Source organism: Dendrobates tinctorius, unplaced genomic scaffold (genome assembly GCF_039654945.1).
Source record: "Dendrobates tinctorius isolate UK_male_01 unplaced genomic scaffold, ASM3965494v1 ptg000069l, whole genome shotgun sequence".
NCBI classification, from domain to species: domain Eukaryota; kingdom Metazoa; phylum Chordata; class Amphibia; order Anura; family Dendrobatidae; genus Dendrobates; species Dendrobates tinctorius.
The window spans coordinates 19,175,860-19,192,026 of NW_027361737.1; the positions used below are offsets into that span (position 1 = coordinate 19,175,860).

At 45.7% G+C, this 16,167-nt stretch overlaps 2 protein-coding genes across 4 annotated transcripts in view; one reads left to right on the top strand and one right to left on the bottom strand.

Moving 5' to 3' along the window:
- SGPP2 (sphingosine-1-phosphate phosphatase 2) overlaps nucleotides 1–5,541 on the top strand; it is an 87,779-nt gene extending 82,238 nt beyond the window's left edge. For all 3 annotated transcript variants that reach the window (XM_073581127.1, XM_073581128.1, XM_073581126.1), the window contains one exon: nucleotides 3,128–5,541. In XM_073581127.1, coding sequence (XP_073437228.1) covers nucleotides 3,128–3,670 — 543 coding nt within the window. In that variant the 3' untranslated portion in view covers nucleotides 3,671–5,541. The remainder of the gene's footprint in view (nucleotides 1–3,127) is intronic.
- A 305-nt stretch (nucleotides 5,542–5,846) lies between these two features.
- FARSB (phenylalanyl-tRNA synthetase subunit beta) overlaps nucleotides 5,847–16,167 on the bottom strand; it is a 121,643-nt gene continuing 111,322 nt past the window's right edge. The window contains exon 17 of the mRNA XM_073581125.1: nucleotides 5,847–8,054. Within this exon, the coding sequence (XP_073437226.1) occupies nucleotides 7,903–8,054 (152 nt within the window). The 3' untranslated portion in view covers nucleotides 5,847–7,902. The remainder of the gene's footprint in view (nucleotides 8,055–16,167) is intronic.

Sequence of the window (16,167 nt, forward strand, 5' to 3'; positions counted from 1 at the left end):
CATAAAAGCAGTCCTGCCTGGTTCTCTTGTACCTTGAGCCCGGCATAGTGCGCAGAGCGCGGAAGGGCAGGCTATGGGAGAGCCCTACAGGGGTGGATATGCAGGGGAAACTTATGGGAGAGCCTTCCAGGAAATCCGGATTGACAGCCGAGCAAAAAAACCTGAGCTGTGATTTTGCCCCACCAGTGTGCCCCTAGGTCCAGCGCCGAAGATCCACAGTCCTGTGCCCCCGGAGACTGGCTGGCGTGGTGCTCTGCTGATGCCTGCATCAGAAATGGCCACCGAGAGGATGAGGGAGAAGGGGAAAAAAAACGGAGTGAAAGAAAAAATTCTTTAGGTGTGCCTCCTTGTGACACTAAGCAAAAACTGGAGAAGGCTGACGCCGTCCAGGGGTGTATACTGCAGAGGAGGAGCCATAATTAATCTTTTTCAGATTATGCATAGTGTCGCCTCCTAGTGGACAGCAGCATAACACCCACGGTTCTGTATCCCCCAATGAGGCGACAGAGTAATCCGATATTTTTCTGGAAAAGGGTTATGTGTCTGTACATTTAAAGCAGTAAGCTCAGTATCATTTTACATATTTTTCCAAACTGTCCAAATAGTGACCAGTGCGTGAACCTCCTCCTATCAAATTGCAAAAAGTTTATTCTGCCTCATCTTAAGACTTCTTCCAAACTGGCAAGTAACCTATCCGCAGGACAGTAGGCCAGCGATCAGCAAGTTATCATCTATGATCCAAGAACGGTGCCCTGAATGGGGCGGTGCCAACAAATGTCAATAAATGGGAAGATCAATTTAGTTGCATTTCTAAAAAAACATATATTTGGTCGCCGCCTAACTTTCCAGGCTTATGAAGGACATCTTCATATTCACACTTTAGATATACGCATAAGGGAATGTATTATTTGCTGAAAGGTTATGTTATAGACTATAGGAGTCCATGTGCTGCCGTTTGGTGCCTATGGGTACCATATTATATATCTAAACTGAACTTCTGCTCCCACTGTCTACTTACCTCCCTAAGGCTAGTTTCACACTTGCTTTTTTTTGCAGCGCGTTTTTCCCGCAAAAAAACGCATTGAAAAAACTTATACATAAGCATACAACTGCTGCGTTTTTTTCAAGCATTTTTATGAGCATGCATGAAAAAAACGCAGCGTTTTTATGCGTTTGTATGCGTTTTTAGCGCGTTTTTACCGCGTTTGCGTTTTTTTCCAACATTTTTAGGTGGCCCCTCACACTACCCAAACCATGACTTTACTAACCCTAACCCTGACCCTAACCCTGACCCTAACCCTTAACCAAATCATACTTAACCCTAACCCAAACCCTAAACCCTAACTAACCCTAACCCTAACCCTGACCCTGACCCTAACCCTTAACAAAACCATACTTAACCCTGACCCTAACCCTGACCCTAACCCTTAACCAAACCATACTTAACCCTGACCCTAACCCTGACCCTAACCCTGACCCTAACCCTTAACCAAACCATACTTAACCCTAATCCTGACCCTAACCCTGACCCTAACCCTTAACAAAACCATACTTAACCCTAATCCTGACCCTAATCCTTAACAAAACCATACTTAACCCTAACCCTGACCCTAACCCTGACCCTAACCCTGACCCTAACCCTTAACAAAACCATACTTAACCCTAATCCTGACCCTGACCCTAATCCTTAACAAAACCATACTTAACCCTAATCCTGACCCTAACCCTGACCCTGACCCTAACCCTTAACAAAACCATACTTAACCCTAATCCTGACCCTAACCATGACCCTAATCCTTAACAAAACCATACTTAACCCTAACCCTGACCCAAACCCCAACCCTAACCCTGACCCTGACTATAACCCTAACCCTAAACCCCCTTAACTAACCCTAACTCTAACCCAAACCCCTAAATTCCATGGTTTAAAAAAAAAAACGCATACATGAGCATGCCAGTGCGCACATATGCGCATCCATAGGCTATAATGGCCATTTTTAGCGCAAAACGTGCGCATATGTGCGCATGCGCTTTTTTGCAGGGCCAAAAAATGCAACATGATGCGTCTGGAAAATCACAACGCACACCCCAAAAAAACGCAGCGCATGAAAATCGCATACATGCGCTGACCAGTGCGCAGGTATGCGCACCCATGTTAAATATAGGGGAAAAAACGCATGCGCAGGTGTGCGTTTTTTTCCAGCGCTAAAAAACGCAAATGTGAAACCAGCCTAAATCTGACATCTCCCTCTCCATGTCTGGCACCATAATGACTAGGCAGCAGGCGTGCTGTCTGGGCGTTATGTTTGACACCAACCTTTCCTTCATCTCCTATATACAATCTCTTGCCTGCTCTTGCCACTTACACCTAAAGAACATCTCTAGAATCCACCCCTTTCTAACCATGGAAACAGCAAAAACCCTCACTGTTGCCCTTATCCACTCCCGCCTTGACTACTGTAATTCTCTATTTATTGCCCCCCCCCCAACCCGATATTCCCCTCTTCAGTCCATCCTTAATGCAGCTGCCAGGGTTATCTATCTGGCTAATCGTTACTTGGTCATCCATTCATTCTCTGAACATAGCTCTCAATTAAACTCCACCGCACCCAAAAGCACCACACGTACTGGCTGGTGACTAGCTCATGCAGCCTTATCTACCCTCAAGATGGCTGGACCATCATTGTAAATAAGCCCCTGTACTTTGTGTCACCCCCTTCTTATTGTAGGTTGTTAGCTCTTATTTTGCTTTAATTATTGTGTTATATTTAACGTTGTTACTTATGACTTGTATGTGAGCTGTTGAACTGTAAAGCGCTGCAGAATATGTTGGTGCTATATAAAGATTATTATTAGATCTGCAATGGAGCCATATGCATTATATTTTATTCTTCATTTGACGTACTGTCCACCACTGTGGTCCTATAGTCGATATATGGGAACATACAGTATATGTATTTTAATTTGAGTATGTGATACTTGTTTAGACAATAAAACAGGATAAACTTCTCATGTTCCAATATCAAGACAAAACCTGTTCTTTACAATAAATCCCTCCACTGCACTTACGATTGAACCTATCCATGTGGTCACTCGGGAATCTTATCTTTCACTTTTTTGCTTGCAGGATGTGATTTGTGGAGTTCTGATCGCCTTGTTATTCATAGCAATGACTTTTCCAGTATGGGATTTTATGGACCAACTGATTATGACCAACCCAATATGTCCTGTAGTTGCTGTCATTGCTACTTTTATTCTGAGCTACAACTATCCAAGGTTAGACCACTACAGCACCACTCGGGCAGACACCACCGTTATACTCAGCGTGGGAGCAGGGACCTGTGTAGGTGTTTGGATCATCAATCTCATAGGACTGACTTATGTGCCCTCTGGAGTATTCCCGCTTGGCATCCCTCCAATAACATATCCAATGCTGATACAGCAAGTATTAAGGTTTGTTCTTGGCGTTACACTTTTGGTGATCGTACGGTACATTGCGAAAACGCTTTCTCTCAAAGCTCTAGGTTCATGGTACAAAGTCTCAACACAGGACAAACTAGTTAGGCAAAGGCTGGAGATTGAGGTTCCCTATAAGTTTGTGACTTATTTATCGATTGGTGTGGTTGCCACTTCAATGGTTCCTTGGCTTTATTATCTATTGGGCTTATGAGTGGCCTCAGAAGAGCAGAACTGGGAGGCTAATGTCAAAGAAATCGGTCAGAAGTGTCCAGTCCTGTCCCAGACACACACACAGAAGTTTTGGATCTCCGTGCTGAACATGGAAATCGCACATTAAGGTTTCATTATTTCCAATCATCGGCTGACATCTGGACCAAGGCAGGAGGCTCCACCACTATTTATAATGGATACTTACACATGCCAGCAGTTCTGTTCTTCACAAACATTAAGATTGGACTCCAATATATTGGCCATGAAAGACTATATGAAATAGACATGCTTTTATTCCCCAGACAATCTTTTTCATGCATTTGTATCCCACTTTCAGATCACTTTCCTAAGTAAAATAAACATTCAAAGGGTTATTCCTATGACTGAGATGGGAATCTGCTTCTATGTCCTGTCCACCAGAAGCGAGGTTACAAAAACAGTCACGTTCAGCTGCCCATACAGTTTATGTAACTCCCATAGAAATGAATGGGAGTAAGCGAAACGGCACAGCGATGCAAAATATGTGGTTGGCGTCATCGCTCTTTTCGTCTAGCTATTTTCTTCCCTTTTCTATAGGAGTGTAGCTGCTATTTCCGAAAGCTAGCCTCTGGAGGCCAGGGCCTAGAAGCTGTTATACCAGTCTAGCCCATGAGTTGGACATAAGCCTTTTAAGATTGGATTCTTGCAGGAAGAAAAAAAATCACAAATGTTTTCCTTCCTGAAGGATACAAAAATAAAGGAGTGAGCACGTTGGATAATTTATATGTACAAAGTGAAGTTTTACAGTATTTATACTGCACTGATTCTGTATTGTCTGCCTGACGCCGTTTAGTTTTCTGATGGTGATGTAACATGCGGCTTATGAAGCGGCAGTATATTGTCTGTCTGATTATGTCCTCAGATCTGAATGCATCAGAGACTGATAGTTTGATCACTATCAGGGCGACCGTACACATGACCCCTACGGTGAGTTGTATGTCCACATTGTACCTGCCCCAATAAAAGATATTGCACAAAGACTAAGTGGGGGGGACGAGCATTGTAATATGCACCGATGGAAGAGGAAGCTGGACTTGCTGCAGCCATGTCTAGATGTTTGCCTCTCGGGCCAAAGCTTGAGCCGTCGCTTTCTAAGGAGCTTGGTTCTGACAGTAACCACGCACTAGAAGAGTCACTCTACAAAGTTACCTGAAGCCGAAAATGAACTCAACCCACAATGTGAATACCAAGACCGGGGAAGTGATTTATAGGGAATCTGTTATTAGGATCCACCTCTCTTAGTAGTCTATAAGGGAGGAAGTTCAGTGTCCGGCCCATAGATCTGAGCAGCTCATTAGCGATGAGCAAACGTGCTGGGATAAGGTGTTATCTGAGCATACTCAGGTATTATCCAAGTGTCTTCAGCATGCTCAAATAATATGTTCGAGTCCCCGTGCCTGCACGATTCCCAGTTTTTCAACAGCTGTAAAACATGCAGCCGCAGTGACTAGAACATATGATTCAAGCGTGCCCAAGAGAACATGCTGGGATAACACCTTATCTGAGAACGTTCGCTCAGCACTACAGCTCATTTCTAGGGAAAAAAAAAAGTGGATTTTTCAGGAATAAAGACATCTGATCGCAGATATCAAGGTATCATTTTATTCAGCTGCCTATGACCTACAAGCCCATATAGACAATGTGGGGGGCGATCCTACTGACAGATTCCCTTGAAGCTGCCAACCTATGTTTTGTTGTGACAAATGGCCGATTTTGTTTGTATTGGCCAGCCATGTCACTGCGGCCTGTAGCTCTATGTGATTTTTGGAAAAGTAAAAAACGCTGTTAAGCTTCAAAGAAAATTCAGATATTAAAAAGTATATTTGGACATTACAGATTTTCTGGGTTTGAAGAAACTGTCCCACTCCAAGTTATAAAATGTTTCCGTCATTTCTGCACAATTCTGTCGTGTGCATATAACCTTACTATTACTTGCCACGATCATCAGCATTGTATAGCCTTACCTTTAATACAGTCACACAGGGCAATTACACACTTAACCTTTACTTGTATTTTACATTGGATCAAACCCTATATTATGTTTATAGACCCCCATCATAGTGACATTGTGTCACCTGATGTCCCTTCACGATTCAAGTGACAAGTCCATTACAGGATGCAAAATAACCCGCACCAGATGTAACAAATGTGCTTTATTGGGAAGCACCTAGGCTCATTTACAGGAATAAATACAAAACTGCTCTAGGTGGTGGTCGTCCAGCCGTAAAAATATAATCCCATAGCCCAGCAAAACACCACCAGATAAGGAGTGTGAGCTTGTAAAGATCCTACATGGTAAAGGGAACCTGTCACTAGAGCTGCCGGTATTGGCCTACATGCAGACACAGCGCTTGTGAAATGGTTTCACCGTACTCCTATTTACAGCTTCAGTGTTACTACTAAGACATGGAACTTATAAACCTGCATGTGGCGCCCCCAGTAGTCAGCTGGGCAGTGCTGCTGTGGAGACTAGTCAGGGTCTCCTTTATTTGCAGGCCCTAACATTGATGACACCATGATAAATCAGCGCCGCCCAGATGACTACTGGTGATCGGAGCTTAGAGGTTTTAGAATTTCTTTTTGTACTGGAAGCCCCCATACACAATAGATCTGATTGCTCAGCTGACTGCTCTCCTCTGCTTCCCGGACGCAGGAACGCTCGGCCGTGTGTTCCTGTGTTCTGTATGAGCGGGCCGCTGTCATATTCCTGTGAAAGCGACTCACCGCTCAGAGAATAAAAAGATCGGCCTGCCAAAATGGGACTTGTATAATCTTTCTTCCCCCTGACATTGGTCAGGTGTGCACATGGCGGCCCCCATACACATTAGACTGTCGACCAATCCCACAGATATCGGTGGATTTGGCCAGTGTTGTTCTATTGCGTATGATGGCCTGAACAGTTACACTGAGCCATGAAACATATAGTTAGACTGGGACTACCAAACGCGACAGCTTCCTGCAAGTGGTTTAATCATGCTTTTCTCAGGTGCCAAATTCCCTTTAAGAGAAAAACTGAAAGAAAAATCCTTGGACAGAAAACCCACAAGCTCCTTCAAAGGCTATGTCTATCCTACAGTGTGAACACAGCCATACACATGAGATTTGTAGGCCACAGGTAGTAGATTGCTGGCTGATCTTATTAAAGATGGTAGGATTTTCCACGGCAGTAGAAAGATACGGAGCTAAGAAAAAATGGTGCAGTTCATTTTTTGAGAGGAAGTGAATTCTGGAATTGCCAAATACAACTTGATAATATTCCTAGCCTTAGGGCGCATTCACACTGGCCAACCCACAGCTGGCTATATGCAACCCGATCGCTGGTCATTTACTAGATTGTTTAGGCAGGCCTTGTGTGCACAGAACGATCGCTGATACAATTGCTCTGTGCGCACAGTCTTCCATTGTGCTTGCTTATGGAAGGGATGCGGACTTCCTCAGTGAAGCTCCGCCCACGGCCACACCTCCTCTGTCGGCATGCGTACTCTATCTTTAGGTACCCAGGCCGTGCCAATGTATGCGGATCCCTCCGCATATGCCATTTTCACGGTGCGGTGAGCTGCGCCGAACGCAACATGTTGCATTTTGGTGCGGTCGCCGGACGGACCGTCAAAACGACGCATGCGGAGGCATCCGCATACATCGGCATGGCCTGCGTACCCAATGCTAAAGATAGGGTAAGCAGGCCGCATGCCAATGGAGGCGGAGCTGACCGAAGGAGGTGCGGCCATGGGCGGCGCTTCACGGAGGAAGTCTGCAACCCTCTGCAGCTCCTCCATACGCTAGTGTGAAACCAGGATTACACTGGATGATGTGCTGCCGAGAGCCAGGATTCTGAAAAGTGTTACTCGCTCGTCAGGTGAATGGCAGCCTGTTTAGACAAGCCAATAATTGTTCCCGATGAGCCACTGTAAATACAGTTATAGAAAGACTTATGACTTTTTCTAGGGCAGAGAGGAGATTTTATAGTACTCTGTTAAAATTCAACCCATGTATGATGGCGCTTGTCAGACAAAGTCCACAGTAAGTAATAAAGAACAAACTGGAGAAAGCTAGATATAAGCCTGATTGTGCTCGTCAGGTAAGCTCACCATGATGGAACACAAATCATCAGCGCTGAACACAATACATGATTTAACCCATTTCTGTTTATCCTCCGAGATCAGATTAAGTGTAATTTCAACAGCTAATTTCAGATCACAAAAATGGCTCCACATTGATTTCCAAGGCTGAGCAAGGCAAAGTCAAATCAAATTTTGTGATGACATCAGGGTGCAGAACGCCCAGTTTTCCTATGGTTTTGCCATCAGCCAGTATTTCTGCACAGCGACCAGGAAAGAAAGCTGGATCTGAAAAATAAAAACAATGTCTGATAAGCGCTGCATAATACACAAAAACACTAGTATACACCCATGTACAATATAAATCTATTTTACTCACTTACGGTATATAGCGCCATTACTTCCACAACAGTTTACAGATATTATCATCACTGTCCCCATTGGGGCTCACAATCTATAATCCCTATCAGCATGTCTTCAGAGTGTGGGAGGAAACCAGAGAACCTGGTGGAAACCCACGCAAACACGGGGAGAACATACAAACTCCTTGCAGATGTTGTCCTCGGTGGGATTTGACCCCAGTGCTGTAAGGCTGCAGTGCTAACCACTGAGCCACCATGCTGCCCTATGGATCTATTTCTACACATTCGTGAATTAGAGCCTCATTAAAAGAGCAATTTATCATAGTAGAAAGTAATCACCAGCAGATAAGTCCTTACTCAAGTAATAAAGCCGCTCTTACAGCTACCACAGAGATAGTCATTGACTATTGCTGTCATATCGATATCTCTGATCCGCAGCGGTACACAGGAAAGTAACGGATCAATTTATAACCTGACAGATAAGCCAATCTGAAACTGGAAATCTGAACCGCCCTCTTGGTCTTCTCTAAGCTTTCCCACAAACAGATGCAATTGTATGGGCACTACCTCTATGCTCTTAGCTCCCCCCTAGTGTCTTGCCATACACCATTCTCTCAGAAGTAACTCTAAAGGCTGTAGCCGCTGAGCAGCGGTTGATTGGCTGCAGTGGTCACGTGGTATTGTTTGTCACCAGAACAGCACTTCGAGCATAAAGGCAATGCCGGTCTGGACAGTTAAATATATTTTTTTCTCCTAAAAGATTACTGCTTCCAATAGGTGGCGCTAGTGTTATAGTCCTGATCACTAATTCCAGTAGGTGGCGCTAGAGTTAGAGTCCTGATCACTAATTCCAGTAGGTGGCGCTAGTGTTATAGTCCTGATCACTAATTCCAGTAGGTGGCGCTAGTGTTACAGTCCTGATCACTAATTCCAGTAGGTGGCGCTAGAGTTAGAGTCCTGATCAGTAATTCCAGTAGGTGGCGCTAGTGTTACAGTCCTGATCACTAATTCCAGTAGGTGGCGCTAGTGTTACAGTCCTGATCACTAATTCCAGTAGGTGGCGCTAGTGTTACAGTCCTGATCACTAATTCCAGTAGGTGGCGCAAGAGTTACAGTCCTGATCACTAATGCCAGTAGTTTGCGTTAGTGTTATAGTCCTGATCACTAATTCCAGTAGGTGGCGCTAGTGTTACAGTCCTGATCACTAATTCCAGTAGGTGGCGCTAGAGTTACAGTCCTGATCACTAATGCCAGTAGTTTGCGTTAGTGTTACAGTCCTGATCACTAATTCCAGTAGGTGGCGCTAGTGTTACAGTCCTGATCACTAATTCCAGTAGGTGGCGCAAGAGTTACAGTCCTGATCACTAATGCCAGTAGTTTGCGTTAGTGTTATAGTCCTGATCACTAATTCCAGTAGGTGGCGCTAGTGTTACAGTCCTGATCACTAATTCCAGTAGGTGGCGCTAGAGTTAGAGTCCTGATCACTAATGCCAGTAGTTTGCGTTAGTGTTATAGTCCTGATCACTAATTCCAGTAGGTGGCGCTAGTGTTACAGTCCTGATCACTAATTCCAGTAGGTGGCGCTAGAGTTAGAGTCCTGATCACTAATGCCAGTAGTTTGCGTTAGTGTTATAGTCCTGATCACTAATTCCAGTAGGTGGCGCTAGTGTTACAGTCCTGATCACTAATTCCAGTAGGTGGCGCTAGAGTTAGAGTCCTGATCACTAATGCCAGTAGTTTGCGTTAGTGTTATAGTCCTGATCACTAATTCCAGTAGGTGGCGCTAGTGTTACAGTCCGGATCACTAATTCCAGTAGGTGGCGCTAGAGTTAGAGTCCTGATCACTAATGCCAGTAGTTTGCGTTAGTGTTATAGTCCTGATCACTAATTCCAGTAGGTGGCGCTAGTGTTACAGTCCGGATCACTAATTCCAGTAGGTGGCGCTAGAGTTAGAGTCCTGATCACTAATGCCAGTAGTTTGCGTTAGTGTTATAGTCCTGATCACTAATTCCAGTAGGTGGCGCTAGTGTTACAGTCCTGATCACTAATTCCAGTAGGTGGCTCTAGAGTTAGAGTCCTGATCACTAATGCCAGTAGTTTGCGTTAGTGTTATAGTCCTGATCACTAATTCCAGTAGGTGGCGCTAGTGTTACAGTCCGGATCACTAATTCCAGTAGGTGGCGCTAGAGTTAGAGTCCTGATCACTAATGCCAGTAGTTTGCGTTAGTGTTATAGTCCTGATCACTAATTCCAGTAGGTGGCGCTAGTTATAGTCCTGATCACTAATTTCAGTAGGTGGCTCTAGTGTTATAGTCCTGATCACTAATTCCAGTAGGTGGCGCTAGTTATAGTCCTGATCACTAATTTCAGTAGGTGGCGCTAGTGTTATAGTCCTGATCACTAATTCCAGTAGGTGGTGCTAGGGTTCTAGTTTGCGTCATCTCTGAAGAGACAATTTGCATTTTTAATTTCCCAGAAGGCCATGCACGGCTTATAAGTCCCCTCACTTTGACATGCCAGGCTTGGACTACTACTCAGAAAGAAAGCTGTTTATAGGAAGCCTGAAGAGGAAGTTTATTTGGCAATGAAATGCCCAGGGAGTAGTAAGCTGGAGCAAAGCCATTACACATTTATGAGGTCTGACAAAGTTCAGCTACAAAGCTGGCACCGAGAGTTATAGAAATGGAGCGGACATTGTGGATTGTCCCTGGTCATGTCTTGCTTTCCCTCTGGAGAGAATCGCGGCACTACAAGAATCTGGTGTAGCTCTTTTCCTTTGACATGTTCAGCGCTTGGAAGCAGAATGTGGGAGCGCGGGATGAATGGTGCTGTGCGTACGGGAACTTCCATTTTGACTTTGCGTTACACCAGTGGGCTCCCCATGAGCGGCCGGTAATTAGTAAGCATCTCATGGTAATAAAACAGCCCAGTATGAAGCCCACTCTGTGCCCCGCTGCTACAAGAGTCACACGTCAGGAGAGCAAGGAGACATAATTGGAGTAAAAGGAAAGGACATGGTCCTCCGCAGCCTGACACCAGGCGAGAGCTGGCTCCAGAAACGCTGCTTGTTGGGGCTACTCGCCTCGGAAAGAAGTGTGAAATTGGTGCATGTGAGACACAGCAGTAAATAGCCTTGAAATGGGCTTAGGGTCCACCCGCAATAAAGGGTTTAGGATAATACCGATTCAGCCCACGGCTCCTCTGAGAAGCTATACTGATAATTAAAGCATTGTTCTAATTACCCCATGAAAATGAGCGCTTCAGTCAGTGCGAAAGAAGCCGCGTCACCCCGCACAAGGGTGGTCACACTGTGTACAGAATACGGACAGAAACCAGACACCGCAAGATTCACCCAAATACATCCGCAAATTGCAGCCCCGTGTGCGCCTCTGCACAGCAGATGGGAGCAGGCGCTGTCTGCTATTCCTATGGATTAGTCTGCTCCACATGGATCACTGGTGTGCACTGGCCCATAAGTTACTGCTGGATCACTGCACCAGGGCAGCGTGCGGAGAAACTTCAGGGAAAAACTAACTGTGCACCAATTCAAAACCATTCTACATGGTCAGATTTTTTTTTTTGCAATAATTGCAAGACGGCGTTCCTTACCTTGGAGAATAATTAAATTGTCCGAATTGTGGCAAAGACAAGATTTATCAGCAAACTGGGGTCAACTTTTTGTCAAAGTAAAAAAAAAAGTTCTATAAAAAAAAGTGATAGCTTCACTAGGTTTTGTAAGAAGGAAAAAAAAATAAAATAATTTCATTTTACACAGAAAGCTAAAAAACGGAATATATTTAAGCCAACATTCACACACACGTCCATGTGCTGTCTGATTTTCTCACAAACAGGACACTGACCCATAGAGTTTCACTAATCCACGTGTCCTGTCCGTGAGACTCGGCCATTAAAACGTATGGGGATCTGTGTAAGACAGAGGAAACACGGAAGACGTACTTTGTTACCTCTAAGTGCAGTGATTGGCTGCAGCGGTCACTTGTGCTGTGGTCAGGACGTCATCACCACAGCCTGCCAACAAAGACCAGGAGCAGCAGAGGAGAAGCAGAGGGGGCTGATCACAGCTCAATTTACTATTTTTAACCTTGGTAAGACTAAGGAATATATATATATATATTTCGAAATTTAATGAAAAAAAAAAAAAAAAAAACCCTTTTAAAGGATAGGCTATAGTTGGATGGAATTTATGATGTCATTCAAAGGGCTAGCCTGTCACAATGGCTCACACAATGCCGCAGTTGCTAATGATTTGCCGGCCCACTGACATGATAGCCATCAACCAGTTAAGAACACTGACAATTATTTATTTTACTCATTTATATAGCGCCATTAATTCCACAGCGCTTTACACACATTATTGCCACTGTCCCCTAGTAACTTTATTAGAAAAAGGCAAAATCTCCTTAAAGGAAATTAGTCACCAGGTCTTTTTCTATGTAATCGGAGAGCAGCATAAGGTTGGGATAGAGACCCCGATTCCAGCAATGTGTCACTTACTGTCAGGGCTGAGGAGTCGGTATAAAACGGCCTGACTGACAATATATAATAAATTGGGTACAGTAGTTCAGTGCAGGATGTGCTGTACATCTTTTCATAAGAATTTGGGAACATTATAAAATATCTTCTAAATATCTGTTCTGTTCCTGATCTAAGGATCTCGGCTTTTAGTGGAGATAAATCTGTGCTGGACTTTATGCACATGCTCAGTAGTGACTGCTGCTGCACTTTATGCACATGCTCAGTAGTGACTGCTGCTGCACTTTATGCACATGCTCAGTAGTGACTGCTGCTGCACTTTATGCACATGCTCAGTAGTGACTGCTGTTACACTTTATGCATATGCTCAGTAGTGACTGCTGTTACACTTTATGCACATGCTCAGTAGTGACTGCTGTTACACTTTATGCACATGCTCAGTAGTGACTGCTGCTGCACTTTATGCACATGCTCAGTAGTGACTGCTGTTACACTTTATGCACATGCTCAGTAGTGACTGCTGCACTTTATGCACATGCTCAGTAGTGACTGCTGCTGCACTTTATGCACATGCTCAGTAGTGACTGCTGTTACACTTTATGCACATGCTCAGTAGTGACTGCTGTTACACTTTATGCACATGCTCAGTAGTGACTGCTGCTGCACTTTATGCACATGCTCAGTAGTGACTGCTGCTGCACTTTATGCACATGCTCAGTAGTGACTGCTGCTGCACTTTATGCACATGCTCAGTAGTGACTGCTGTTACACTTTATGCACATGCTCAGTAGTGACTGCTGTTACACTTTATGCACATGCTCAGTAGTGACTGCTGTTACACTTTATGCACATGCTCAGTAGTGACTGCTGTTACACTTTATGCACATGCTCAGTAGTGACTGCTGTTACACTTTATGCACATGCTCAGTAGTGACTGCTGTTACACTTTATGCACATGCTCAGTAGTGACCGCTGCTGCACTTTATGTACATACTCAGCAGTGAAGCATGTATGAGGGAGTCTGAGTCGGGGAGATTGAGGAGTCAGCGATTTGGCTTACTGACGCCACACTTCTGATTACTGTGCTGCTTGCTATAATTTTTTTTAATAAAATCACAGTTTTATCAGCTGGAGATTATCAAAGAGGACCAGTAAACCTGCCGCCAGGTAGTCCTCCATATTCATGAGCTCTGTGTAACCCCGCCCCACCACTGTTTGGCAGCTTTCTGCCTATGCAGTGTACACAGAAAGATGGATTTTTGGTTCTTACAGTAAAATCTCTTTCTTGGAGCCTTCATTGGGGGACACAGAATACCATAGGTGTATGCTGCTGCTGCTAGGAGGCTGACACTATGCAAAAACAAGAAAATTAGCTCCTCCCCGGCAGTATACACCCACCGACAGGCACCAAGCACCTCAGTTGGTGAAAAAGCAGTAGGAGAAGCAACGAGAAAAACTCGAACCATATGTACCAACCCAACAAGGGACTCTAAGACCCAACACGGTACAACTTAAACAGGGAGGGTGCTGTGTCCCCCAATGAAGGCTCCAAGAAAGAGATTTTACGGTAAGAACCAAAAATCCATCTTTCTTTATCGCCTTATTGGGGGACACAGAATACCATGGGACGTCCCAAAGCAGTCCCAAGGGTGGGAACAGCAAAAAGGAACGAAAGTAACCGAAAGGCTCAGGTCGGCCGGTGAGCCACCGCCGCCTGCAGAACCTTCCTACCAACCACAGCATCAGACGAAGCCTGGGTATAAACCCTGTAGAACCTCGTGAAGGTGTGCAAAGATGACCAGGTTGCAGCCTTGCAAATTTGCATGGCCGAGGCCTGGTGACGAGCAGCCCACGAAGCCGCCACAGCCCGGGTGGAATGAGCTCTTAATCCCGGAGGGGGCCGCTTTTCCTGAAGACGATACGCTTTCAGAATGGTAGAACGAATCCAGCGAGCGATCGTGGATTTGGAAGCCGGAAGGCCCTTCTGGCGACCTTCAGAAATGATCAGCAAGGAATCGGACAGACGAAAGGAAGAGGTCCTGGCAAGATAGACACGCAGGGCTTTAACTACGTCCAGTTTGTGGAGAGACTTCTCAAGAGGATGAGATGGAGCCGGACAAAAAGAAGGAAGGACGATATCCTCATTGATATGGAAAGCGGAAACTACCTTTGGAAGAAAAGAAGGAACGGGCCTGAGGACGGCTTTGTCCTGATGGAGAATGAGGTAAGGGGAACGACATGACAAGGCCGCCAATTCAGAAACTCTTCTGATGGATGAAATGGCGATCAAAAAGGTGACCTTCCAAGAGAGAAGGGACAAAGGAATGTCCTGGAGAGGCTCGAACGGCGCCTTCTGGAGCGCGCTAAGGACGAGGTTGAGATCCCACGGGTCTATTGGCGAACGATGAGGAGGAGCCACGTGGGAAACCCCTTGTAGAAAGGTCTTGACCTGTGGTAGAGAAGCTAGCTCTCTTTGGAAGAGGATAGAGAGAGCGGAAACCTGGCCCTTGAGCGTACTGAGGGACAGACCCGCGTCTAACCCAGCCTGAAGAAACCCCAGGATAGACGGGATAGAAAAAGACAATGGGAAGACTCTTTTATCATCGCACCAATGGAAAAAAGCCTTCCAGTACCTATAGTAAATGCGGGAAGAGGCTGGTTTCCTGGCTCTAATCATGGTTTGAATAACCTGACTGGACAGACCTGATTTCTTCAGAATTGCGGTCTCAATGGCCATGCCGTCAAATTCAGAGACTGAGAATTCTCGTGGTAAAGGGGGCCTTGCGAGAGAAGGTCTGGACGGTCCGGAAGCCTCCAGGGAACGTCCGCGAGCATGTTGACCAGTTCCGCGTACCAAGGCCGTCTTGGCCAATCTGGAGCGACTAGAATCACTGGTACGCCTTCCGATTTTATCTTTTTGACCACCCGAGGGATCAATGCCAGAAGCGGGAACAGATACGGAAGTTGAAACTGGGACCACGGAGTCACCAGTGCGTCGCATGCGACGGCTAGAGGGTCCCTGGACCTGGCTACGAACTGCGGCACCTTGTGGTTCATCCGAGATGCCATGAGATCGACATCCGGGGTGCCCCAACAGTCGCATATCTGAGAGAAAACTGCGGGGTGCAGGGACCATTCGCCGGACGCTAGGCCCTGGCGACTCAGAAAGTCGGCTGCCCAATTTTCCACCCCTGGAATATGGACGGCGGAGATTGTCGGAACGTAACGTTCTGCCCAGCGTAGTATCTTGGCCACTTCTGACATTACTTGTTTGCTGCGTGTGCCCCCCTGATGGTTTATGTACGCCACGGCCGTGGCGTTGTCCGACTGAATACGGACCTGCTTGCCGGAGAGGAGGGGCTGCCAGTGAAGAAGGGCCAGGAAAATTGCCCTGATCTCCAAAAGATTGATTGGAAGGAGAGACTCCTGTGGCTTCCAGCGGCCTTGGGCCGCTTTCTGATGGAACACGGCCCCCCATCCTAGAAGGCTCGCATCGGTGGTGATGATTCGCCACTGAGGCGGAAGGAAGGACCTCCCTTGGAGAA